General features: G+C 34.7%; 2 protein-coding genes and 1 long non-coding RNA gene across 7 annotated transcripts in view; 1 reads left to right on the top strand and 2 right to left on the bottom strand.

Moving 5' to 3' along the window:
• Positions 1 to 27,289, bottom strand: part of N (neurogenic locus Notch protein) — a 252,263-nt gene that overhangs the window by 84,025 nt on the left and 140,949 nt on the right. For 2 of the 5 annotated variants that reach the window (XM_083088515.1, XM_083088516.1), the window contains 2 exons: positions 15,764 to 16,120; positions 13,849 to 14,004 (listed from right to left, as the gene is read on the bottom strand). In XM_083088515.1, the coding sequence (XP_082944641.1) occupies positions 13,849 to 14,004; positions 15,764 to 16,120 (513 nt within the window). Of the gene's footprint in view, positions 1 to 5,685; positions 5,902 to 5,984; positions 6,276 to 13,848; positions 14,005 to 15,763; positions 16,121 to 27,289 lie in introns of those variants that run through there. The other 3 variants (XM_083088518.1, XM_083088519.1, XM_083088517.1) reach the window with 3 other exon arrangements.
• LOC145965177 (uncharacterized) overlaps positions 1 to 27,289 on the top strand; it is a 154,836-nt gene that overhangs the window by 67,390 nt on the left and 60,157 nt on the right. The gene's annotated exons all lie outside the window — the stretch shown is intronic.
• Positions 2,142 to 4,539, bottom strand: LOC145965176 (retinol-binding protein pinta-like). The gene is made up of 4 exons (XM_083088565.1): positions 4,494 to 4,539; positions 3,643 to 3,745; positions 3,161 to 3,300; positions 2,142 to 2,975 (listed from the first exon to the last, which is right to left on the bottom strand). The coding sequence occupies exons 2-4, from the start codon at positions 3,651 to 3,653 to the stop codon at positions 2,902 to 2,904; spliced, it is 225 nt and encodes a 74-aa protein (XP_082944691.1). The 5' UTR covers positions 3,654 to 3,745; positions 4,494 to 4,539; the 3' UTR covers positions 2,142 to 2,901.

Genomic DNA, 27,289 nt, shown 5'->3' with positions numbered 1-27,289 from the left:
TAAATCGATACTATTTTTACGATATGCATTCTTTGTTAAAAATACGCATTCTTTTCCTTTGACAAAATCTCTTAAAGTATCTTGTTTTCGATATACTTTATGTTATCTTTACAAATTGTATGCACCCTAAGAAATATTTTAATGATATTTTTATATCTTAAACATTCTTTGAGGCATCTATAAACATAAAAAAATCATTATATAATTCGGTTTAATTGTTCAGAAAATCATCTAGAGTCTAAAATAAATAAAAAACAATTCGATGTTACAATCATCCTCAATTGCACTCGCTTATTTAAAATATATATAATATTTAAAAGCACAAATATATATATATATATATATATATATATATATATATATACTATAAATAATAAAATTATTTCAGTATCTCTATAGCATATAAATAATATTATAAATCTAGGTTATCATTACATGATGGGAGCTTATCTTTACGTATGTATAATTTAGTGTCTAAATGCAATTCATTTCTGAAATTATATACGTTATCTTAATTTTTATAATGTTTAAATATAGCGGCATTTCTTCCTGTTGGTTAATTTTTGAATCAAGTGTGCATAATTATTGATTATATTATTTATTATATTATTAGTATCTCAGTAGATTATTATATATATATATATATATATATATATATATATATATATATATATTAATATCTTAAGTACATCTGCTAATATAAATATGTTTGTATTATTCACAGAGAGTCCGAGGAGGACCATTCTTTCTTCATTGTCCAATTTTCATAAAGATAAACAAATTTTAAGACAAACAGAATGTTTCAAAATCCTTCAAAAACGTTTATATTTAGTTTTATGGCGAATATATATAGAATGCTTTATTAGCTAAAATTAAACTTGAAAAGTAAAATCTATTGTATCATCAAAATAAATTTTATACATATAAATATATATCTAAAAGTAATTATTAATAAAATTACAATACTATAATATAAATGAAAAAGATATTTAATGAAAAATTAATCTCATATCAAATTGTATATCAAATTGTAATTCGTATCAAATTGATAATTCATATCAAATTGATAAATTTCGAGATTTTTTAATTTTGCTAACATATTATAATCATTTTTATCAGTTTGTGCGGATAAATCACTCTCTTGAATCCAGCGTTAATTTTAATTTCTGCGATACAGTTTCCTCTATTCTCTAATCCATTTCTAATTCATTTAAATTTAAAACTTTCGCTGTAATATGTGTTGTGTAATATATAATACAGCGACGTATGTTGCGATCTTTTTGCTTCGTGCGTTCACGACTAAAGAACGCGGGAAAATGACTTCTACATTCGTTTATATTCAGCGCTTTTTATCATTTTAATCATCTTCGATCAGATCAATGATAGATTATCGACATATTTATCATAAGCGATTGTAATTTAAAAAAGAAGTCCATTTGTGCGATTTCTATCTATTTATTATTTTTCTCGAACATAAGTATAAAAAGGATCATAATTAACTTGAGCAATAAAAGCGTTCCTGACATCTATTTATTTTCATTTTCTGTTTGAAATTATTTGTTTAATTGTATATCATTATGCACTTATGCAAGACACATAAATATAGAATAGAATATAAAATATAAATTGATACTATATATATTTTTACGATATATGTTCTTTGTTAAAAATACGCATTGTTTTCCTTTAACAAAATTTCCGAAAGTCTTATTTTCGAGATATATTTTGTTATCTTTAAAAACTATATACCTCATAAAATATTTTAATAATATTTTTATATTTTTTAAACATTCTTTGAGGTATTTACAGACATCAAAAAATCATTATACAGTTTGTGTTAAATATTCAGGAAATTATCTATATTCTTAAAATAAATAAAAAACATTTATTATCCTTACTTGCCTATTTAAAAAATATATACTGTAAATAATAAAATTACTCCAGTATCTCTGTAGTATAAGTAATTAGTATTAGTAGCATAAGTAATTATAAGTATATTATAGATCTGTAAGTTATCACTGCAAGCGATAAGCTTATCGTTGTCCTGAATTTCCTGAATATGATCTAGTGCCAAATGCGATTAATCTCGATAAAAATACTTGTGTTAATTTTTATAATTAGCAAATAAAGCGGCCCAAGGATGTTTCTCTTTCTGTTTATTAATTTTCGGAATAAGTACAAAATAACATTAATAATTATATTATAAAATGTAAGTGAATCATTATCTATCTCTTATGAATATATTGATTACATTATATTGATATTATAAAATCACGAAAATTAAACAATTTATAATTATATTAATTTTACATATATATCTATAAATCTCGTCAATCAAAAATATGAAATATAATTAAAAAATTATTAAAAAAATATAAAAAATTACCAAATATAAAATTATCATGAAATAATTTTTCTATATATCGCTTATATAAATTAATATGACCTTGATTTTAATTCAACTACTTGTATATAAATTTAATAGTATATAAATAAATTTAACTTAGTGCAAATCTAAGTTATTCCAAGAATTTCGTCCTCAAGACTTAATTAATGATTAAACTGTTCGCAGAACAAACGAATGATTTCGAAGGTAAGATGAAAATAGTTATAATCAAAATGTACTGTATTCATCGACTAATAATTCTACCGAGTATATGAATCTCTTATTCATCGAATCAAGAGAAAGGAGAGAATCTGACTTTTCTAAATTACTGTATTCGTTTCCGAGTTAATACATTAATTGCCTTTTTAATAGAAAAGGCCTGAAAAAAACCGAGCAAAATCCATTTGTATTTATACGAATTACAAATCAAGATCAAAATAAGTGAACCATAAGTTTACCATAAAAAATAATTGTGCACAAAGAAATTACATTAATTCACAAAATTTTTATTCTTTTCATAAAACTGGTTTATACTTTTCATCGTCGATAAACCAGTCGCGATTCTCTTCGAGCGTTTTCTTCCAATATTCTGTAAATGTAAGAGGTCATATCACACAATATAAGTCACGTAAATACATATAAAATACTCATATTGTTATCAGCTGCTTTAGTAAAGTTTTGAAATCTTTTGACTATATACATAAGAAAATGATATTTTATTGACACTTTTTCTTTGCAATTGTTGTTAAATAAAATCTTCTGCATATGAATTACCTGTTAATTCCTGAATTGTACCATCAGTGCCGCCATATTCAACAGGTAAGATATTAGCCGGTATATTTGTAAAACACTCACACGTCGTTTTGGACGTGTAGATATGTAATCTTTGTTTCAGTTTATCGTTCAAGAAATATCTAGTAAACATCAGAATTAATTTAGCAGATTCCGGTGTGTTAACATAGTTAAGCAATTGAATTCTTATGGGGTAGCAACCCTGCCACGCGTGGACCATATTCATTAAAATACTAGGCCGTACTTGAGCAACATGACGTAAAGTTGCATATTGCAAATCTATAATTATTACTAAACCGTACAAGGATGCTTCAACACTGTCTCTTAAGGCCAAGTCTAGAGACATGGATGAGGCCTAAAAAATCATCCGTTGAAAAACATAAACAACTTTAAAGTACTTTAAATTAATATAATTTTTATGACATTTGTCGTTCGAGTGTTAAATTAGTATATATTAATAATACCTTAAATGCATCCGCTAATGTAAATATGTCTGGATTATGCACAAGACGCGCGAGGATAATCATTCTTCCTTCATTGTCCAACTTTCGTAAAGGTAAACAAATTCTAAGACAAATAAGATACTTTAAAATCCTTCAAAAATATTTACATTTTGTTTTACAGCGACTATACATAGAATGTTCTAGGAGCCGTTAGGACTAAATTTGAAAAGTGACTTATTGTATCACCAAATTGTATCACCTAAAGTTTCAAAATAAATATATATCTAAATATATATCTATTAAAATAAATATCTAAAAGTAATTATTATTAAAATTATAATACGATACAAATAAAAAAGATATTTAATAAAAAACTTTATATCAAATTGTTTATTAAATTGTAATTCAAATTGGTGAAAAATTTCGAGAAAATTTTTTATATAAACTGTAAACACGCGGTTTAATAATTTATCAATTATGAAAGATTTAATCTGTAATTATTATACTTAAATTGATTATGATTTAATAATATAATATAAATTATTAAATGTTATTAACATAAGTGATAAATATACGTTGTGGTTTGCAAGTAAATTGTTATGAAAGAAATTGATAATTATGACAGTGCAAAAACTGTAAAGTTTCATAATCAATCATCCACTGAGTTGATCAGAAATATTTTTGAAATATTATTTTTACAATAACAGTAAAGGATAGTTAAATTTTTATAGATTAATCAAGATGCAAATATTTTCGTGTAAATTTGTCTTGAACGAATTTATAAAAAGATAACCTCGTGGAAATATATTTGACAATAAAACTTTATAAATTTTCGCCTTCTTATAATTATACTTAGGGATCATTTTTGTTACCCCAAATCTAGTAATTCTTGCAATTTTGGTTGAAGCGGATCTCTGTTGCCGTACCATTCCGGTATCTTAGCTCGCTGCATTTGATAATTTTGCATCTTGGCCTTTGTTTTCTCGAGATTAAATTTGCAAGCTCTCAAAAATCGCAAAATGAACAAATCATCTGCATATAAATTAATATTTTCTTTCAAAGACAATCCCAAAGACGAAATCGAAACAATAAATTATATAGGCATTATAAATTGTATAAAATAATTTATATAGGCATGTGTGTCTAAAGCGATAAAATTTTGAAAATGAAAAATTTTTCAAATAATTTTCTTTAATAAAAAATATATTACTAAATTTTTTTTTATTGTATTATATTTAAGAAACAGAAAGAGAATGAATAAAAATTATTATTTAAACATTTAATAATTTAATTTTTATCTGTCTGTAGTATTACGACATCAGATATCTGTTTGTAAATATATACGTAGTTAATGATTAATAGATAACTTCCTGATATTTCACATTTTACGTAATACTCGATAGTGTTTTTGTATATCATATTTGACACGAGGTTCTTATTTATCATTATAATGTAAAATAATACGTAATAAGCAAATCACTATAATGAGATAAAACAAATTAAAACGGATAATGAATCTCTTATTATCAAATATGTTATGAAACATCAACATCAAGTACGATGTAAAATTGACGTTTATGTTGATCAATGTTATCTCAATGAGAATGAAGAAAAAATTTGATATGCTAAATTCTATTGTAATATAATTTTGTAATATAAATCTATTGTAATATAATTTTGTAATTTTATATTCTTTCTGGTGTAACAATTTTAATATTCTATATTTTAATCGAAATTTTCAAATTATTTTTTTGTAATAAAAACATATAAAAGTTCGTTGTATTTTCCTCAGTAAAAATATATTTTCCCCCCCCATAAAAGAAAGAATTTAATAAAAATTTAATATTTAATAATATTTTATTAAAATATATTTTCTTTCACTCAGTAAAAAAAACGAATTCAATAAAAATTTAATATTTGATAATATTTTATAATTCATGTTAATGCGTTAATGATAGTATTGGATAGATATCGATGGTAATTTTATTGGAATGCTTTCGAACTAATGCATCGTAATTGAACATAATTTATTCAAGAGCTCAAACATAATATTATTGTTTTTACCAGTTCGTGCGCGTAAGTCGTTTTCTTGAATCCAACGTTTAATCTCCACGATGGCGGTTTCTCTATTTTCGTCGTGTTCATTTAGAACTTTTGCTGCGTATTCCTTCTGCTCGGTTGTCAATTTCAGTGTAGAACTGTCGCACCTTTGAACCTTAGCCATCTTGATATATAACAAGGAACTTTACCTATCAAGATGATACTTGCGTCTGAGATTGACTGAAACGTTCAGTGTAATTTAACTGACGAATCCCTACTTCACGCATGCGTAGCATAACAATAGTGATGTATATTATACATACTGTGTGTCTATTTGCTACGCATATATAACGCGTAACCTTGGCTAGAACGTATGTATTCACTGCTAAGCGTTCAACTAAATGACTTTTAAACGTATAAATACCGATGAGCGAGGAGAAAATGACGAAATGACAAGGCTTAATTGAAGATACGAGACGTCTGATATCACTGTTCACTTTCTTATTAATCGATATCTTGAAAAAGTTAACGATTCTCACTGATGTAAGGAAAAACTCTCATTGTACGCGATAACTTGTCTTCGTGTATATATATCGAGAAAAAAGATGTATCAGTGTTGCCAACCGTGTAATATGTAGTATACAGTGGTGCCACTATACTATAGGTCTGTTTCTCCCACCTATGTAAAGTAAAAAAGATATCTCTGACCTAGTCCAGCTTAGGGATCCTCTTATAAGAGACCTACCCATCAGATAGAGTGAGCATATGTTAAGAGTATGTTTCGTGCATGTTTCAAAATCTTGCGAGTGAGAGAAGAGACAAGAGACTCTAGATTTCACTTCCACGTGAATGTATACGAATGTGTGTGTTGCACATGTACGTGTAATATATTCTTGCTTAGTTCAAGGTCCATATTCTGATTCCCCTTTGTTGATAAAAGTGCCTCTAAAAGTGGCTTATAAGCCTTCTGATTGGCTGTAAGCCACTTTTAGAGGCACTTTTATCGATAAAAGAAGATTCGGAATATGGACCCAAAAGTATATAAAAATGTGCAGCAGAATTTTATAATAATTCATTGGCAAAAGAATAGTGAAAATATTTCCTAGAGATGCTAGACGTCGTGTTGCATCGGTTAAAAACGTTAATCGTTAATTATTAATCTATAATACTCTCATGTTACTATAGAAATATTATGAAATTTATTATTATAATTTATATGATATTTATTATTATGTATTTATAATATTCATTATCATAATCTATAATATTTATTGCTAAATATCATTTATATTCAAAATCGAAAAATTAAAATTTGAATATGAACGGGAATTGCCGAAAAATGATGGACCAATCAAAAGTGGCCCCCTGATGGCCAGTCTCTTATTAGAGGGTTTCCAAGTGCAGGCAATTCAGCTATAAAAAACAGACTTGATGCGACTAATCTTTAGGATACAAATCGCGAATCGCAAACTTTTTTTTAAATACATATAAAATTGTAGATTTTAAATTTTTACACAATCAACAAAACGAGCAATCGCTGCTTATTTCATTATAATTAAATTTATCATGTGTATATAACTGTAATCATTCGAAAAAAAGTTTATGTATGTGATCTATATTCATTATTTCTTTAGAGTATATATATTGAAAAAAATTATCCTGAGCACTATAGAGACATTTGCTATTTTTTTTTGCTGCCGATTCTTATATATATTGGCTATCTATTACTTACTACGTCATCTATTATTACTATGTCATATTTTATCTTCGTTTAGCCTTTTTATTATTTAAAATCGTTTATACGCTTACATGAGATATGCATACAGAATATATGCATGTTTATTCAAATTAATTATTTTGCATTTTTTACAATTATATTAATTATTGATATTTTTAAGTCGATATTTCAAGTTATCGATATAAAATGAAAATTAAATCATTTGTGTGTGTGGTGGGGTGTGTGTGTGTAATCTATATTTATTTTTTTATATATTTATATAAACAAATCTCGTAAATCAGAAAATAAGAAATAATTATCAGAGGAATCAAAATTGTGCGTAAAATAATAACGAAATAATCTTTTCATATATTTTTACTATTTACGTAAAATTAAATAATATGGATTTTAATTCAACTAGCTATTTATACATCAGAGTTCAATTCGTTACAAACCTAAGTTATCCTAAAAAAGTATTTCGTTTACAAGCACTAGTCAATTAATTAAACCATTCATAGAGTACACAGATAATGTTAGAGATAAGATAAGAACGATTGTAATTATTATAAAATCTACTTAATTTTTGATTTATAGATCTTCTGTTCTTAAATTAAGAACTTCAGAAATAATTAAAAAGCAATTGAGAAAGAGAAAGGAAATTTTTCTTTTTCTAAGTTATCGTACTACTTTCGAGCTAATATGTTATCTCAAAATATGTTATCTTGAATTAAGACGGAACAGTACACGAGGAAGGATGTTGGGGGATTTCTTACAGTCTTGCTTCGAGAATCATAAAGATTCAAAGAGAAAAAAAAAGAGAGAAATGTCTTAAATTATTATTCCAACAAAAAGTCGCGACCGCGAGAGATGGACGATAAGCGAAGATTTCCCAGCCTGAAAAAAGGCTGCACAAATCGCGAAAACACATCGTGGCTACTTGAACGAAACGATTCAGTTTGACGCCGAACAGCTGATAATTAACGCCCAGCGGCCATTAATAAACTAATCCTTGGGAATTTCTTACCGGTCATCTCCGAAGCAAAGAGTTCTGCCGCTTTATCGGTCTTTAGAATCCTCGGGTGCCCAGGGCAATCGTCGGCAGAAAGAGACGAATGAGACGGGGTGCGATGAAGCTGAGCGGGAGAAAGGGAGGGGACAGGGGAGAGGGGCGAGAAGAGGGACCGATTTACAAGGTTTAATGACTTGTGGTATCAAACGGCCGGGAGGAAAAAATGGGGGATAAATGAGATGAGGTGGGCCCGAAGTCCCGGCTAATCACCGGCGATATTAATGCGTGGTGTACGAAGAATGCGGCGAAAACCACGTTTGAGTCCGGTAAATTGCTCATGGTGCTTTAAAAAAATGCGTGATGGCGCGTCAACCATTAATTGAATCATTCATTTTCGAATATGCTTGCGCAGAAAATCATCCGTCTGTATTATTACCGAAGAATAAATTTGTTTCATGAATAATTATTAGGTTCGCGCGGGTTTGAATCAAAAACCGATAAGAAGAAAATCGTTAAATAAACCTATCTTTGAAAATGCTCTTCGGAAGAAAACGAAAAATATATCTTAATTAATTTCTTTTATTTAAAAGCTGATACAAAATCAAATTGAATAAAAGTCGGAAAATTTGCAATGAAATAATGTTATTACACAGAAAGAGAGATTCAGGTATTACTTAAGATGTACTTTTCGTTTTCTCCCGCAGAATTTTCTCAGAGATAGTTTTTCCAAGAGGAAGCGATAAATCGACAATAATGACGACACTGTTTAATCGCGAGTCGATGGGTGGAAGGAACGAAAGAATGCGAGAACCGGGTATCATGGCCAAGGGTTAGTTCGCCCTTTATCATCGCCAGCAGGGACACGTGACAGAGAGCCATGGCTGTGCGGTAATTTACCGATAATTTCTCAAATCGTGTGTCCTTCGCGCACAAGTCTGAATAATCGCACGCCCCCGAAGCAAAAGGCCTCTCCGCGAGAGAAAGAGAGAGAAGCGATCCTCCTCGAGGATAGAGGAGCTGTCTTTGAGTAATATCTTCCTAATTACGATGCCCCGTGCAAGCGTCGCACGATGAAGGGAAACGCGGAGGATCGTTGAAAAACGCGGATCCTTTAATTCATCGTTCGTTCGTGGGCGTGTAAAAAAACGCCTAACGGTCTCGAAACGAAGCACCTGGGTATATTTCAAGCGTAGATCTCGAACTATGGCTATAAAGGAAATAATTCACAGCGGATGATAAATAATATCCACGCACGCAATGCTGCGTTTTTGGCATTTATTTTTGTAGATTATACACGATGTTGATGAGATGATTAGAAAAGGCATATATTGCAATAGTATTTTTATAAGATTGAAAATATTTTTAAATTTAATATTTGAAAAAATACACGCGTGTTTTTGGAAAACGTATTGCAATAATTATTATCGAAATGATGGTGATTATCACCTGCATAACGGCACGCTTTGAGGGCACGTGATGACAATCAACGCGAGGCAAACGAGTCAATTATTAAGGTTCACCACCGAAATCCAATTAATTCCGCGGACGGTTGATTAACGAAGGGCTGTTAATGCGATGAGGAAATCCACCGTATACAACGCGTGCGCTCGTTTCGAACTGATGAGACGAGTGCATCGGAGGCCCGCGGACACAAAAGACGTGCTTTCGATTAATTATTAATGAAGTGTCTTTGTCCGTAACGAAACATATTAACCGCCATGCACCGCTACGGGTGGCAGTCGCCATATTTATTATGGTATACCAGAAGAGAGAGAGAGAACGAGGGGGATTTTTACCCGAAGATGTTTCCCGATGCTCCTTCTAGTCCTCCATCTGCCTTTTAAACGAGTTCGCATTCCTATCGTCAGACCAGCTGCGATTCGCGATAATATATTCGAGATCTTAACGATTCACGCGATATTCCGCGATGTAATCCCCCAGCATAATTTAATCTTCCGCGTTCTTATTCGTGGATACCTCGTTTAATTAGAAAGGAGAACTAATTTTAGCAAATATATTAATATCTCTTTTAAAAAATTATTTTAATATTCAAAAAAGATAAATATATATAAGATAAATTAGAGAATTTACGTATTATTTTTTGAAAGGGCTGATTTAATATTATATCTCGCGAAATAAAATGTTTATGAATATATTGAATGTTGCGATATAGTATTAATGACAAAAATACATAAGTGTTATTTTTTTATATTATTTTTTTATATTATTTTTTATATTTTTTATATTTTATATATTTTATATTTATATTTTATATTTTTTTTATATTCTATCTTTTCCAAATAAAATGCCAAACAGTCTATATAAAAATTGAACAAACTCACTCAAATTTATTTGATTAAAATTTCAGCATCTCGATGCATATGATTTCATTTGTATATATATGTATATGATTTCATTTCTATTTCTTAGCGATACTTGCTCGAGACAAAGAATTCCGATTCGCGGTGTGAATCGAATCCTCGCAGATGATATCGGTAGATAAGTCCTTTGCGCGCGCGTAAACACCAAGGAAATCGACGAGGTGTGTGGTCCCATACCGCGCCTGATCCTTGGTCGGACTATTAATTAAGCTGCGACTACTGCCTGTCCACTGGTTAATTACAAACCCATTACCTACGTTGTCGAACGGTTAATCTCCACTGTTTCGGGCTCTCAATGTAATCATCGCGATCGTCCTGACACGTGACAGATTTATTAGCATCGAAACATCATCCGATAATACAATAACAGGATAAAAGGAAGAGATCGCGAAATAAAAATAATATATTATGTATTATGTTAATATTCATATATCGAATATATCTTATTTTCTTAAAGCTTCTTTAGTTTATAAAGCCTCCTTTAGAAAGTTTGGGAAAGTTTGTAAATATACGTATAAGGTATACATGTTTAAGCTAGCATTTTATTTTTCAAAATAGAATGATAAAAGAAAAACATATATATTTTATATATGATGATTTTATACATGATTTATATATTTTATACTTATTTTTAAAAAAGACTGTCGATATCTCAGCAAAATTTTTTTATTATATTTATAGTAAAACTTATAAATATTTTTATCAATAAAATGTCTGTATCAATAATATGCATTTTTATTTTAATAATGCATAATTTCTTAAATGCATTTTTTATTCGAAATTATATATAATCGAGATCAGATTTTTTCCTCTTTTCCAGATTGTTAAGCTTAAATTAATTTAATTATATAATAAAAAATATAATTTAATATATTCATAATTTTTTTTTTAATATTTAATTATACGTTTTATAAATTATATAATTAAATATAATTTTATATAATATAATTGCAATAGAATTCAAAAAAATAAATAATATTTAAATAGCAAAGAGACAATTCTATTCAGAAGCTTCAGACAATTTTGTTTGAAAACTGACTTGATTTCCATTATTATTCCGTACTGTTATAAACTGTGTATATAACATATGTTGATTAAAGCTTTCCGATCGACGATAGATCGATCACAAAGCTCGATGACGAGAATGTCGGCGGGATGGCGCGATGAGAATGAGAATCCGGTACAATAAATAACGCGCGGATCCGGCGCCGAATTAATCGATCGTAATCGATCGATTTGCCGTCCACCAATTCGCCCCGTGTGGGTTTTCAATTTGCACGGACCGTGGGGAACCTCGTACACACAGATCGCGCACATTAATCCAGCGATTACTACATTCGAACCTCGCGAGCGAAGCTTATCGTTATCTCTAAAAAATTTCACGCGCGATATCAATATCATTTCTTTCACTTTTTCAGGAATTTTTATTTATAACGATATTTTCGATATAAATATAATATTCTATAAATTATGTTTTTTTGTAACACTTAAATTGCAATATTGTATAAAAAATATTGTATAATTTCTTAAATCATTCATATGTTTACAAAATTTAATTAAATAATTTACATATACATATTTTTAGAAATGTTATTTTAATCTTTAAATTACGTGCGATTCCTTTTTTCATGTCATTTGACTATTTCTTCACGTTTACAAGAAATTCTTTCGAATATTTAATAAATGACACATTTAATTCTATTTTTAATATGTATATTATACTTCAAAATTCCTTTCTCACACGCAAATATGCACGATCCATTCCTTTCCTTTTATTGCGAGACGTTTGCGAGTTTTATATATGATTAATTCGTCATTAAGAAAGTACACAAGTATCTAAGCGCACCAGAGCCCGCTTTTTATCGGCTCGCTTGCGAGTTGATCGATGGATAAAAATCGAAATCGTATGGGGCAAATGTAAGATCCGGCTTTTTAGTTATAAAGCTATTAACGAAGGATATTTATAGGCTGATAATTCTCGTCCTCTCTCTTTCCGCGGAGAGAAAGAGAGTCGTTTGCGTGTCCTCGATTGGCTCACAATTACCATACTGCCCACGCTGATGCAGCGATGTTAACACGCACAGATCGTGCGAGGTGGACAGGCAATCACACAAACATACGTGATCAGAAGGAAATATTACGGAGAGAGCAACGACCTTTGATCGGCGAGACTGTCTTCCATCAGCGATTCATTGAAATCTTTCCAGTTGCAATAAATATATTTCGCACGCGTCTCGGATTAAAAGCTCATGCGACATCCGAGGATCATCGACTGTCCCTTATTCTCGTCCAGAAATTACGCATTTTAAATTACGCAGAGAAATTTATCGATAAATTTCATTAAATCAATGTTCGATTTAAATAGTTGAATTGTATCGATGTAACGTGACATTTCGCATAATTTATAAATATTTGTTTTTATTTCGTTTCGCGTCGCATTTGCTGCTTCAGTGATTTGTGACTTTTTCCCGACTGTCATTTGACAGCGCTGCAATTTATTGCATCCAAGCGACTTTAATGCAAACTGGTCTCGCCGCACGATAACATCTATCTGATAGCCATCCTCGCGATTTTTGTTGCCCGATCGTGGGCAAACGCGCCATTGGCCATTTCTACGTTCTTGAATCGAGCACCGATTCATTAATAACTATACCGACCATCGAGACGCCCATTACTCTCGATTTAAACGGAGATTACTTTCGAAACGCGGATTAATAGATGACCGAAACGGACGGATAAACCGAACAGATCGATCTAGAAGTGATCTACTAAGGCAACCGCAGCATTAATCGGTCGATGAAAGGATTCATTTTTACCCAACTTATCCCTGCGTAATCGGCAATTATGCAAACTTATAATCGGCATTCGGCAATTTGCAATTCACGGTTGACGTTAGGGTAAAAATATATTTAATGAGAGAGAAGCGAATGCAATCGCAGAATTGATTTATAAATTTAGAAAAAAAGGAAAAAAAGAATTGTGAGAGTCAGGAAAAAAATTCGCGCAATTGCAGAAGACGATATAAGAATGCAAATTGCCAAGTGCAATTATATGAGCATGCAAAGGAATAAAATTCTTACCTTGTTCGCACTCATCAATATCCTCGGAGCAATCCAGTCCTTTATATCCGGTGGCGCAAGAACAGGTGAAGGATCCGTTGATAGGGCTGGTGTCGCAGATCGCGCCCTCGTGACACGGATTTGACGTGCAAGCGTCATCGAGATGGCAGAGCAGGCCTGTAAAAAAAAAAGCGACCGTTCTTCTTTCTCTCATTTTCCTTTTCAAATTATTAGGGATATGAAGTGATACACATTTCTTATTATATTTCTTTGCGATGCAATTTTATTGTAAAATCATTTCTCAATAAAAATATTTTATTCCTGCCTTTCATATAGAAAAGTATATTTTTAATGTGGATAATTTTTTTATGAAATTATAACAAATGGGATGTAAAAAATGCAGGTGATAAATTTTGCCAGTTTTGCCAAATATTTTTACTCTCAACATGATCGTGGATGATCTACAACGCCATGAAGAATCCTTGTATCTCTTTTCGCGATTCCTCTCAATCTCTAAATTATGTAGATATACAAATTATTACAAAGGTAATTGAGGAAATTGCCCCGGCATCGTAAACTTAGAGCAGCGATATAAAATTGAGAAAACTGACCGTGGGATGCAATTTTCCTTTGCAAGTGGCTCGCGTGTGTCGAACTTTTCTTTATGAGGCCCGGTAACGGTACCAGAGTCCCCGGGATATTCATATATAAACCAGAGTAAGTGCATGCAGATGCAAGAGCACGCCCGCGACTAACTGTAAGTATATCTCTGGACTGAAAAGCACTAGCCTAGAGGCAACAAGGAGTCCGTACATTGCGTGTCCGTTAAGTTTTCTGCGAAAAAATTCCATAATCTCTAAAAATAATCGAACCGCAGAATCTCTGATATCGCCTATTAAATTAATAAATAAATTAAATTAATTCATAATTATTAAATCAAATATTAAATTCATTAATAATTATTAATAAAATGAACGAATCGAGCGTCGGCGTGTTTGAAGCCCGACAAAAGCACTGAATTATTTGCAAAATTCATGAATAATTTATCGCGCGAAATATCCTATATGTATTACACGCGTGTTGTATGTGCTAGGCAAGCTTAATTGCGACTCGACGGAATTGTCGTCGAATGTAAACCGCTCGGCTTCCAGGAACGGACGATGAGATGTCTGGCCGCGCGCGAGAGGAATATACCTGTATTTGGCGATCTGGCCGCGCGAATCGATCTGAAAACCGTCTTCTATACCCCGACTATTCGCTCTGGCGCGCGAGTAAGGACAGAAACTCGTTTCCAGTCGCCAAGGTCGATACACGGCGAGAAGAAGCCGGCCGGAGGCCCCCGGGAGTCTTCGGAATCTCGAGATTCCGAAGGACCCGTTCTACGCAGTAGAGAGCATCGTACCAGCCCCGCAGCACATGTGCGGATGCACCTGCCGATGTATCGGAGTCGTAGTTGCGAGCCTTGTTCCCGGACCATACTCGGTATCGAGTTAATCACCCTACGATCGCCCGCGACCTCGCCAAACTAAGCCGGGACTAACGACTTGGCGTATCTCTCTTTCTCTTTCTTTGATTCTTGGAATTTCCGTCATATTTTCAGCCAGACGTTATTACACGCTCGCGATAGTCGAGGAGACCTATTGATGCTGGATGTGTAACCATCAGCCGTTGACATCAAAATACTTGAGATACAAGGATCATTTTGATCGTTATAATTTTTTATATCATGTAAAAAGTACCGTAAAGATCATCCCTTTTTTCCAAATATAGAGGATCTGGATCCAGAATTATTCTAAACATCCTAACACTCGAAGGAGACACGCCTTTGATGAGTAAGCTGCAGAAATCGAGAGGATGGGATCCAGGAATTCTGCTTCCATGATCCTCATCTCGATCAATGCATCTTGGGCGGATAACAAATTTCATTCGCGCTTACCTGTCTTCCCGTATGTGCACTGGCAAAAGAAGCTGCCAACGCGATCGATGCAGGTGGCACCGTTGAAACAGGCCGCACCTGCACAATCGTCGATGTTGACGCTACAGTCGGGCCCGGCCCAGCCGTTCACGCATATGCACGAGTAACTGCCGTGCGAATTCGTACACGTGGCCCCGTTATGACACAAGGATGGCCTTACGGAGCACTCGTCCACGTCCAGCTCGCATTGCGTCCCGGTGAAGGCCGGCGGACACAGGCAGGAGTACTCGTTTACCCGGTCCATGCACGTGGCGCCATTTTGACAGAGATTACCCGGACAATCATCGATATTCTCCTCGCAGTTGGTGCCCTGGAAGCCTGAAACACGAAAAGATCATATGATCCACTTTATCTTCTATTCAAAATAGAAATCATCTTGTATTCTAAATCTTTGCAGGTGGGGAGGGGTCTATCTAAATCTTGTAAAAAAATTTCCTGATTTTTCACGTATTTTTGGTCAAAGTTCCAGCTAAAGGAAATATTTTGAAGATTTTTTTAGCGCAATTTTCTAAGAAGTTTCTTTTACATGTGTCTTTTAATGTTCACTCGTAAAGGAAAAACATGGGGCCTTTTAAGTTTCAAATGTTAGATTTGTACGTATTTAAAAAAATTGAATAAGATGAATATTCTTTACTTTACATAAAATTTTCATTCTTCCATCTAAAAATTACAATGAAGAATATGTCTTCATATTCAATATTTTGTTAAAAGATATTGAATATATAAACATAGACACATATTTTAAATACAAAAATTCACTTGATTTGTCGAATATTTATATAAGAGCAAAAAAATCCAAGAAAGGATTTTTTTTTTAAATTTTTCGAGTCCCAAGAAAATTCATGAGAATTCCCTCAATTTTTCAGGTACACAAAAATCCCTGAAGGCTCCAGGTTTCCCAGGGAATAGGCACTCTACGTTTGCCAATAAATAGCTAGAATCAATGCGCCTGAGGTAACATCACTTAAACAAATATGTAAAATAAAGGTCAAGCGCACGAAATAATTATATCAAAATTAATACGAATTAAAGGCAATCAAGATCTCGTGGAAGATGAGGCTAATAATAAGGCGACGCGGTATTATTTAAATAATTAAACTATCCCCCTTCCGTCGAGACGAAACACGGATATAATCGCGCTCTCAATCACCGTTAATTCGCTTCCATTCCTCGGTCGCATCCACGATGCTCGAGTGCATTTGCATAACCAGGATTTCGCAGAGGTAATCGCTATTAATAATCGCCACCGCGCGACGATATCTTCTAATCGGAGTCTATAACGGGAGGAGCGGAACGATGACGGGAAGCAAGAACGATTATCCGAAGGGAACTCATTAGCCACGACACGTTCGTCGGCGCGAAAAATCGAGATCGCTGCCGTTATCGGGCGCGTCGATTTTACCGCTTCTATGAATTCGTGCTTAGATCGCCTCGACAAGCGGCTCGGGTAAAAAGGGACGGAGCTGATACGCCGAAAGAGGATACAAAGCGACGAGCTTCGATAAGCGTGAAATCGGGACGGATTCCTTCCGGTCGAGTCGCGCGAAGAAACGGTAAGCAAATAGAAGCGAAATGCAGACCGTGTCTGAGACCGTCGTTTTGTGTGTATTTGTGCCAATTTTTGCCACGTCAAACTGCAAATCCGCCGTTAACGCTTTTCCGTCTCGCTCTTGTCGGATGTAGGAAAAAATTTGCGCGCGACGTGAATTTCCGGGTTGACAATCGTCAAGAAAAACGACCGCATGACACTCCTCGTATGTTGGTCTTTAGCGACACGACACGTGCTTGTATCGTTGAGTGAAAATTAGAAAATCATTTCGGAATCGCTAAAGAACAAATGCTAAGGCAAAGGAAAAAATTGTCGAGAGAAAAGAAATCGATGGGGATCGATGGTGGATCGATCGATCGACCTTGCATGACGCTCGATTATCCGCACATTACGGACCTTTATTCATTCGCCGTACTCCGTTTTCTGCTCTTATTCTACCGAGCAAAACAAACATTTGGATGCACGGAGGCTAATGGATTCGCGATGGTCCGTCGTGACTTGAGAAGGCTTGCATTACATGTATATCATTTCGCAAACTCTTTTTACTGACTGAATATATTTTCATAAAAATATAAATTTTGTATCATATATAAAGTTATATATAAAATATATTTTAATAATCATGTAAAATTATATATAAAAAAAATAAAATTATATAAAATATAAAATTATATAATATATTAATTATCATATAAAATTATATAAAATATATTTTAATATAATCATGTAAAATTATATATAAAATATAAAATTATACATTAATTATCATATAAAATTATATATAAAATATATTTTAATAAAAATTATACACGTATAAAAGAACAAAAAAAGGTGATATAAATTAATCTCAAGACTATTCTTATCTACCAGTATCAGCTGTTTACTGTGTGATACATACGTGATCATAGATCACAGTTAACATCTAATGGCGTGCATAATTTATGCCTCATAGAACATCCGACTATATACGACTTCTCGCAGCAGTATAACACGATGACATGAGTTAGGGCTATAATGGTTGTAAAAACGCGAATACCTCTGCAGGGCCCGTGACGTTATTATACTAGAATCTCACGAAAGATACTTGTGATATTAATATTAAAGCGATATGAAAGTAAATCGATCTGGCAAAAAACGTTGATCATAGAAATTTCCTCGAAATTATTTCATATATCATATTCTTGTTTAGAGAGTTTTATACAATTGATTTTTTCATTTATTACAATAATAAATATATTCTCCTTTACTATTTCATAATGATACTAATTAGTAGATAATAATTATTAATTATTCTTTATGAATATGAAAATACAAATGAAAATTCACAGCACGATAATCGAAAGAGATCCCTTTCATTATCATTTTATTGGAATTTTTAAAAGACTGATACGATTTCTCACGATGAAGAAACATCATACCATGTAGGAATTTCCAGGTGATATCAATCTCTCGCAAAATGCGCACACTCGGAAGGTTTCAAGTTGGAATTTTAGATTGAAATTCACTCGAAGAACCTTACGGAGGGCTTCTTCCCTTCTCGAGTTACCGTATCAGAAAAGACACATCGTTTTGGAGGCGCTTATATCCTTTCAACCAAGGTGAAACCTCTCGTGATTTAAATGTAACATTATTTTCCGAAATAGAAGTCAATAATCAGTAACTTGTATAATAAATTTGTCGATTTGTTGCGATAAAATAAATCCCACAATATATATCTGATACATAAAGATCATAATTCAAGTAGAAAAAAAATATTTTCACGCCATGAAATTGTCGGATAACGCGAGACATTTTCCCGCATGCAACATACGTTGCGATTCTTTCTCCTCGTGATAACGCAATTACAATATTTCGCTCGCTCGAGGTCTTTTTCCTCGGGGGAAGACTGCGCTACAAGAACAAAATTGCAGTGGCTCGGCGTTCGCGATGGCATTTGCACATTCCCTTCCTCGTGACTGAATTTCCCCCCGAGGTGCTCTCTCTCTTCTTCCCCCTCAGTCTCTCTCTTCCTCGCTCCTCCCGTTCCTCTCCTCTCCTCGCGTCCACCATGTGATATTGGCTCCCGGTTTTTGAGCGAGGGGCATAATTAAACGGCGGACATCAAAAGCGGCGTTCGACGGAATCTCATATTCCGTACAAAGTCGATCGATCCGGCGATCGGTCGCGCTCCTGCGACAGAAAAGGCGCGCGAGCGGGAACGCGAGGACGATGCCTCGAAAAACAGCGGGACCGAGGCCGCGAGCAGGCATTCGAGGACCCCCGAGACCAAACGATTAGGGTAGGTAGTCGGCCGAAGCGGGGGTGGGGGCAAGCAACCGCGTGGCCTGGCAGGACGAATCGATTCCCGTTAATATCGATACCGGCGGCTCGAACAAAAGCGACGCGCCTCTTTTACCTAAGAATCGACCACGCGAGTATTTACACGTCCATTCGTTTCGCGCTCATGTTCCTTTTACTTTATATTCCCTTGCTCGTCTCCCTTCGTTTTCCTTTACGCGTTACTGTTCATCGGATGGTCTCGAAACGCCGGCAAAAAATCGACCGGCGCCCCCTGCAGCCTCCCATTTTTCGACCGATCGATCGAGCAAACAAGTTTCTCCCCTTTTTTTGAGCAGTGCAAACAGGCGCGAAGAGAAAGAGAGAGAAAAAAGCGATTGAAATTTATATTTTGCAAATATATATTATTAATCCTTCATGATATATTTTATTCTATAAGGAATTCTTTTAAGGAAATATAATATTAATATCATAAAATATCGTTTAAACACTTAATATAAAATAATATTAAATATTATAATATTTATATGCTCTAATATTTGAATTATAAAATTTTTTATATTTTCAACATTTTTTTAATTAAACTTTTAACCCACTATTAAAAACTTGTATCAATCTTTTCATACATACAATATATTTCGTGAGGATACGAGCACCCGAGAAGAGGGTGAGAGCTGAGCTAATGATGCGAGAGCTGATTTCCATAAGGTACGACCCTCCTCTTCCTGGAAATCCGCCAACCCCCCTCCCCCGAGGCGAGACTTATCGTGTACCACGGACAACATAATACAAAGGGTCCAGCGGTGTCCGCAGTTAGGAAGATAGGGGAGAGGGGAGGCAAATACACATCGCGTGGAGGTGAAAAAAAAGGACAGCGCGAGGATCTGCCGTTCGCGACGAGAGAGAAGCGGCGCGTGGGTGCGCGAGACAAGGACGGAAAAGCCCCTGTTGCTTATAAATCAACCTGGATGAACCCCCATAATTGCAATTGTCCGTTGGACCTCACCCTAGATCGTTGCACGCACACACGATGTCGAGCGGAACTTATTCGAAGATACGTGTATCCGTTACTTCGTTACTAACGCAGGTCTGTAGGGGGATTCCCCCGAAAAGCGGGATCTCTAGAAGATCACTTTGACTATATAATATGAATATTGTAACTAGAACAAGATTGTGCGACGAGTAGAAATGTAAATTTGTCCTTCTCTAGCTTCAATTTATCGCATATCAATTATCTTAATTTTAGTGATATCTTGATCTTGTATAAATTATGTAAATTATATACGTTACTTTTATGTAAAAATTTTCTTGAAAAAAATTTTTATTTTATACTTGTAAGAAAAACGTGTTTAGAATTTTATAGATTTTTATTTCATAATTATTTGTTACTTTTTACTTCTAACATACGAGATTTTATATATCTTTTATAAAAAAATATAAAATAAAATTTTCAAATTCGGAAAATCCACGGTTTATCAGTTTCTTTAGAACGTGAAATTATTTTTAGATAAAATATAAGTTTATACTTTTATGTTTTGACAGTCTAGACTACCATCAAAGGACACGCCATATGACTTCAGGTAAAACCGGAATTTCGAGAATCCGGCAATTATAGTCGCGCCGGGACGGTCGAAATGATTTCATTCACCTTAAAATATCCGCGTGTGGTGGGAAAAAGCGGGACACAAATCTTGAAGCATCCTGAAAGGAGAGAGAGAGACGCGAGGAATCAAGACATATATTTTCATCGGACGACTGGGGATTCTCGGGGACCTAGTTGCGGACCTGTCTGAATATTTCGCTGGTATGCTGTAGTTTTTTTTACCTTCTTTCGCAGGGAGTTTCACGTTTCCGTCGGAAATCGAGTAGCTCTCACGCAAAAATGACGCTCACGATCCGGACGTATCAGCGAGGCTTCCCCCATCGCAAGGATATCCCTTTATTTCCGTTTATCGCTCTTCCGACACGTCGTGTCGCTCGTCACGACGCGTTTTAGATCCCCTAGATCGTGTTTTCAGCCTACAAGTATGGTACTGTTCCATTTAAAACGAACGTTAAATATCCGATCATCGATGCTACAAGACCGACGAGAAAAAGTCTCTCGAGGACGTCGACATTAAAATTTTGTACCATACGGCACGCACCCTGTGACGGTGGTATAAAAGTAGCAAAAGGGACATCCGTGTCGAATGTCCTTTCCTTCGTAAAACGCCCTATATATTTCCATCTCGCTCCCCTGGTACTCTCGCTGGTCGACCATCTCTTTCTCTTTTTGAACAACCGTCTGCTGTCTCTTTCTTCCTCCATCGCGTTCCCTTCTCTTCTTATGCCACCAAGCCCCTCTTCTCTCGGTCTCCCTTCTTCAACGCCATAGTACTACCTTCCTCCCTTCAATTGGGATCTTCCGTCTCGCTCTAACCCGCCCTCCCTCTGGCCCACAAGGCGCGCTACGATGCAGTGCTTCTCAGCCGAGACCGAGGTGTGGCAACATCGCGAGAGCGGGTGTGCTTCCCGCTCTCGCTAGATCCACGTGGTGGAGACTGTGGGAAAATTCTCATGCCGCTGACGACGGTGCTCAACCGGCGGCGACCGGGACCGGGAACCAGTTCTCGCGCTCGAACTTCCTGCTTTCACGCTCCAGGAGAGTTTCACCGACTTGGCGAAAAACGTATCATTAGGGCGTCGCGAGAAAATCCGTCGACGACAAACGGAAACAGCTCGGCCAGGCTTCGTTTACCGTCCTCTTTGCAAGTTGCAGCGAAAAATTTGCAAGAAATCGGGAAGAATCTTGATTGAAGATGAAGACGGGAAATTTTAGATTTTAATTGGAAGTTAACGGGAATATGTATGCGTTGAGTCTTGAGCAGCGTCGATCATTTCGACCAGTTTGACATGTAACTACTGAGATGCACTGACAGCCCGCTGGAACTCATGAAGTGAAGAGGAAGGTTAACTGCGGGGCCCTCCCCACCGAAAACCATCGCCGGCATAGGATGGCCACTAGCACGCCATGGGGATACTCATGGAAAAATTATTCGTCTGCTACTGAACGAATTTTTTAAGATTTAACACGGTTGATTATTGATGAAAATCTCAGAAGAGCTCAGATAAAAGAATTTCGATTTGTCGTTTGACAAAAAATTATGTAAAATATAAATCGTAGAACAGTTTCTTATTGCAAGTCGCTAATTAATTATGTGAATTGACAATAACAAAAAAATACTATTATAAAATTATAATCATCTTGTTTAACATGTGACTAAAGGAAATAATCTTCCTTACGTAAATCTATTTTTAATGTGACATTTAAGTGCTAAAAAATTTTCTCAAGATTCCTTTCTAATTTTTAGATTTAAATTGGGAATTAAATTAGCCTCGCAGCAAAATATTTATCGAGATATAGCTATCTTGATGCAAACTCATGATTAAAAAACGCGTTGCCTGGAGGATCGAGCATAGGCATGGATTACTAACATCGTTATTTAAATTCAAAGTGTCTAGTGAGTTTCTTTTACGCTCAACCGCGATGTGAGACGGGTTTCGGTTGCAGGCGCGCATCGAATGCGTCCGCACAATCGTAAACCCTTGCCGATTGACGTTGCGGAGCGCCGCAAAACGACCGGCGATTTCCGTGGCAATATATATTGGAGAAGTTTAAATCGCTGACCGGGGCCGTACGGTTTCTCCGCTCGATCGTATCTGTGCCCCATCGCGCGCGCACGTGAACGCCGCATAATATAGCGACCGAATGGAAAGGAGGGCCGGATGGACGTCGGTATATGGGATTGGGAGTGGTCGAGGGTACTTTGGTGAAGCTGAGAGGAAGAGAGAGGTCGATTTATCCGACAGAAAAAGGAAAAGAGATCGGTTCAAGAGACTTGAATCGAAATATATGAATTAGATCTGCTTGTGCGAATATATTTTATATACTTATATCCATGTATATTAAATTTGTTTAGTCATTTAAATTAATATATTGTTACATGTACTATATAAATATATATATTTTAATGTTGGCATCCAATATAAGAGACTTGTACTATTTTATCAAATAATATTTTATTAAATAAGAATATTTAATAATATTTTAGCAAATGATAAAATAGTTAAAAATGTGAAATAGAAAATTTTAAATTTTATTCTATAAAATATATTCTAAATATTAAAATATTAAATATTCTAAATATTTAAATATATTCTAAATAATAAAATATTTATATAATTATATAAAATATATTCTACATCAAGTCACATTTATGCTGTTTTAAAAAAAAACGAAAACTATTCAAAGGAAGAAAAAAAAGCTGGATAGAAAAAAGAATAATGTGATCTACTTAAGTCTTATAGTCCATAACGAGCAATAATGCATCTTATCGCATTTCGCTCAAGAGAGATCTTTGCCATTATTCTTCCGTCTTTCCTCCGAAACTCAATTTTTTATCTTAGCTTCCGCCAGCGAGAAGACCCACCTTCTTCAATTCGCGAGAATGCGCGTCCGTTTTTCTGGTAAGAGACGCACGTATACACGAGGAGCAAAACCACCGATAAGTGTAATTTGAATGGGTAATGGCTTCACCCAAGAGGTGGGTCCCCCGGTTAATGATGGGCTCCAGAAAGAGATGCTCCCTCTCCCCCGTCTCTTCCTTCGTTCTTCTGAGGGCATTTCGCCATGACTTGATCGCGATTGGAAGACGTTTTTGGCGTGGCTACAAAGTGCCGATAATACGGAACATGCTTTTCGAGGAAGTAAACTTATTTTTTTCTCTTATAGTTGATAGCAATTGCTGATTAAGCTATTCTTCGAAATGGCAGACGACACTCGAGTTGTAATAAAAGATTCATGAGAGGAAATATTCTCATTTTAATGCTATTTTTTAACAATCTTGTAGAAAAATAAAATATAATATATACGATATATAAAATAAGAAATATATACTTTTTAATTAACTCTGCTTATTAAATATCTTAAAGTGTCTTATTGAGTTACTCATAAGATACCTAATAACTCAACAAGATACTTAATAATAATTATTAATAATAATTAGAAAAAATAAATGCTACAGAAATAAATAAAATAATCTTGACATGAATGTAAACCATATAAATAAAAATAATTTCTTCATGAATTTATAATAATAATGACAAGACTTCAAGAGAATGCGAGATGACCATCGCTAAAAAAAATTTTAACGATTGGGACAAGACTGAACCGATAAAAAAAACGCCGATCTTATGACGAAATCAATTTATACGTATTATATAAAATATACAGACGAAGCCTTTTGAAAATTTATGAATAATGCATGCTAAAAATTCTCGGGCGAATGTCTAATTCGAAGATACCCGAGACGTCGTTATTCGTTTGCGGCCATATCACTGAATCACTTTCGAGATCGCCCTTATAAGAGACTCGGTAAATATGCAAGTACGACATAATATCATAACAAGAGGGAGACGTGAATGGGAGAAGGACGTGAAATTCTCCAGACGCGCGCGCTCTATCTAAAGCGGAGCGTCTTTCTGTAAACAAACTTGTGGAACGTTACGAGCTAGAAGACTCTCGAGACGAACTCATAACCCCATCTCTCCCGGTGCTCAAGATTAAATAAACACATTTGCGCGATTGTGCTGCGATCACGTAGGTCTCGAAAGAGAAATATATTGCATATGCATGTCACGATAAAGTATCAAGCGAAATTATCCTGCGATTTCACTCGGATTGTCATAACAAGAGATTATAATGATAAACATATCATTAATTTAGAAAAAAAATTTCCGTCAAATTATCGTCAATTAAATTCAATAATTTAATAGTACGCTGTTGTATATTATTACTAAAAAAATTAGCAAATATGCACGTGCAATTAATTGACATGCTTAGATGTATTCACATATTTATTTTTCGATTTTATTCTTTAAATGCAAGTTATTTTTGTCCACGTATGCGAACCAAAAAAAAGATGGGGCTCGATAATTTCCGGACGGAGACTGAAGGATTTCGTGTGTTTCAGGAGACTAATCCTTTAAAAAATGTATGCATAGATTATAGCACGAGCGAGACGGACCCGCAGCAAGTACAAAACGACCGGCAAAAGTCGAGCCACCCAAGATTTCTTGATGTATTTTTTTTTCTTCTTTTCATTATTCCGTCGAGAGAAAAAAATGGAGCAAAAAATGTGCGCGTGCAAAATTAAATCGATGAAACAAAAATTTTCACGCGTAATTGTCAGCATTGTAATGGAGAGCAACCCGGTGCGGTGATCAACAGGTGATTCGACGTTCAACAGGTGGTTCAACGATCAACAGGTGGTTCATTCTATATTTCGCGATTCTGAATAGTGTCTTAATGCGAGGACAAGAATACACGATCAATCTCTCAGTAAACATATCACGGGGCGAAAAATGGAATATAAAGTTTCTGTATACATTGTTTATAATAATAATAAATTGGCAGATTGAAAGAAAAATCTGAATGGAATATAAATGATCGATATCGCAACAGAATAATGATTATTGTGCGAAATATTATAGAAGCAAATTAAAAAAATGTATATAGTCAATTATTACCGAAGAAAAAAATGTTGGTAAGATTATTACTAAAATTATGAATAAGAATTTAAATTATGGATATAATGTAAAAAAATTGCAAAATTGTATAATCCAGATAATGATTCTGAACGTGATGGTTCGCTTAGGACGAATCCGAATACGAATGTTAAGAGAAAACAACTAAGCAAAGAATAATGCATAGATGGCTGGCCGATACTTTGGTTGCAACAGGTATAAGACAATCAACAGATTGTTTTCGCATGCCAATCGTCCCGCTGCTTCTAGCCTCCCTCGATCTCCGGCATCTCGGAGGAGAAACGAAGAAAGCATCGAACTAGAGGAAGAGCGAGAAAAATGCAGCAAAGAGAAGAAAGATATATAATAAGAAAAAGACGGAGGAAAGAGAAAGAGAGGAAGAGAGAGAGGAAACCGGACCACCACATAAGTAGGTATACTTAACCCTCGCTATCTTTTCCCTCGTGAAACAGTGTGCGTGCCGAATGTCTGTGTGTACGCGTGTACTTATCGACTGCCACACGTATAACTGACCGCACACGCGTGTTCGTGCACGTGGTAAGGGGTATACACAGGCACCGAACAATGGGACCGTCACGCGGCTACCATTCTTCAGAGACAATGAGCGGGGAAAAGGGAGAGAGGTCTTTCTTTCTGGGCGCGTTGCCCGACCAAGTGAGCCCCATGTCGCTTAAAAAGGACAATCGCCTCCTTATTTACGATTTGGGCAGCCTAGCCTCGTCCTCTTCTGCCTTCTACCTCTCATGTCATGCTTCTTTTTCCCTTCTCTCTCGTTCCAGCATCATCTTTTCCTTCCTTCTCGCTCTTCCACTTCCCTTTAAATAGTTTAAATGATCGCCCTGCTCAACTACGCCGTTTCCTCTGGGTACCTGGACACAAGAGTATCATCGAAAATCTCTGGCTTATGTATACAATCTTGTTCCATTAGTCACGAGTTGTTCAGCCACGCAGCACGCCCATCCGTTGAATTTTTCAAGGGATTTTCCGACCGGAGCATAAATTTCGAGGCTCTACAATATGCCGCGTCACGTGCTCGGCTTTACAGTTTGCTTTACGGTGTTCTGTAAAATTGATTA

Source organism: Camponotus vicinus, unplaced genomic scaffold (genome assembly GCF_025532165.1).
Source record: "Camponotus vicinus isolate PSW18456_S1 unplaced genomic scaffold, iyCamVici1.0 SCAF_14, whole genome shotgun sequence".
In the NCBI taxonomy this organism is placed as follows: Eukaryota; Metazoa; Arthropoda; class Insecta; order Hymenoptera; family Formicidae; genus Camponotus; species Camponotus vicinus.
Note: the sequence above shows the minus strand (reverse complement) of the source record. Positions and strands in the feature narration are given on the sequence as shown.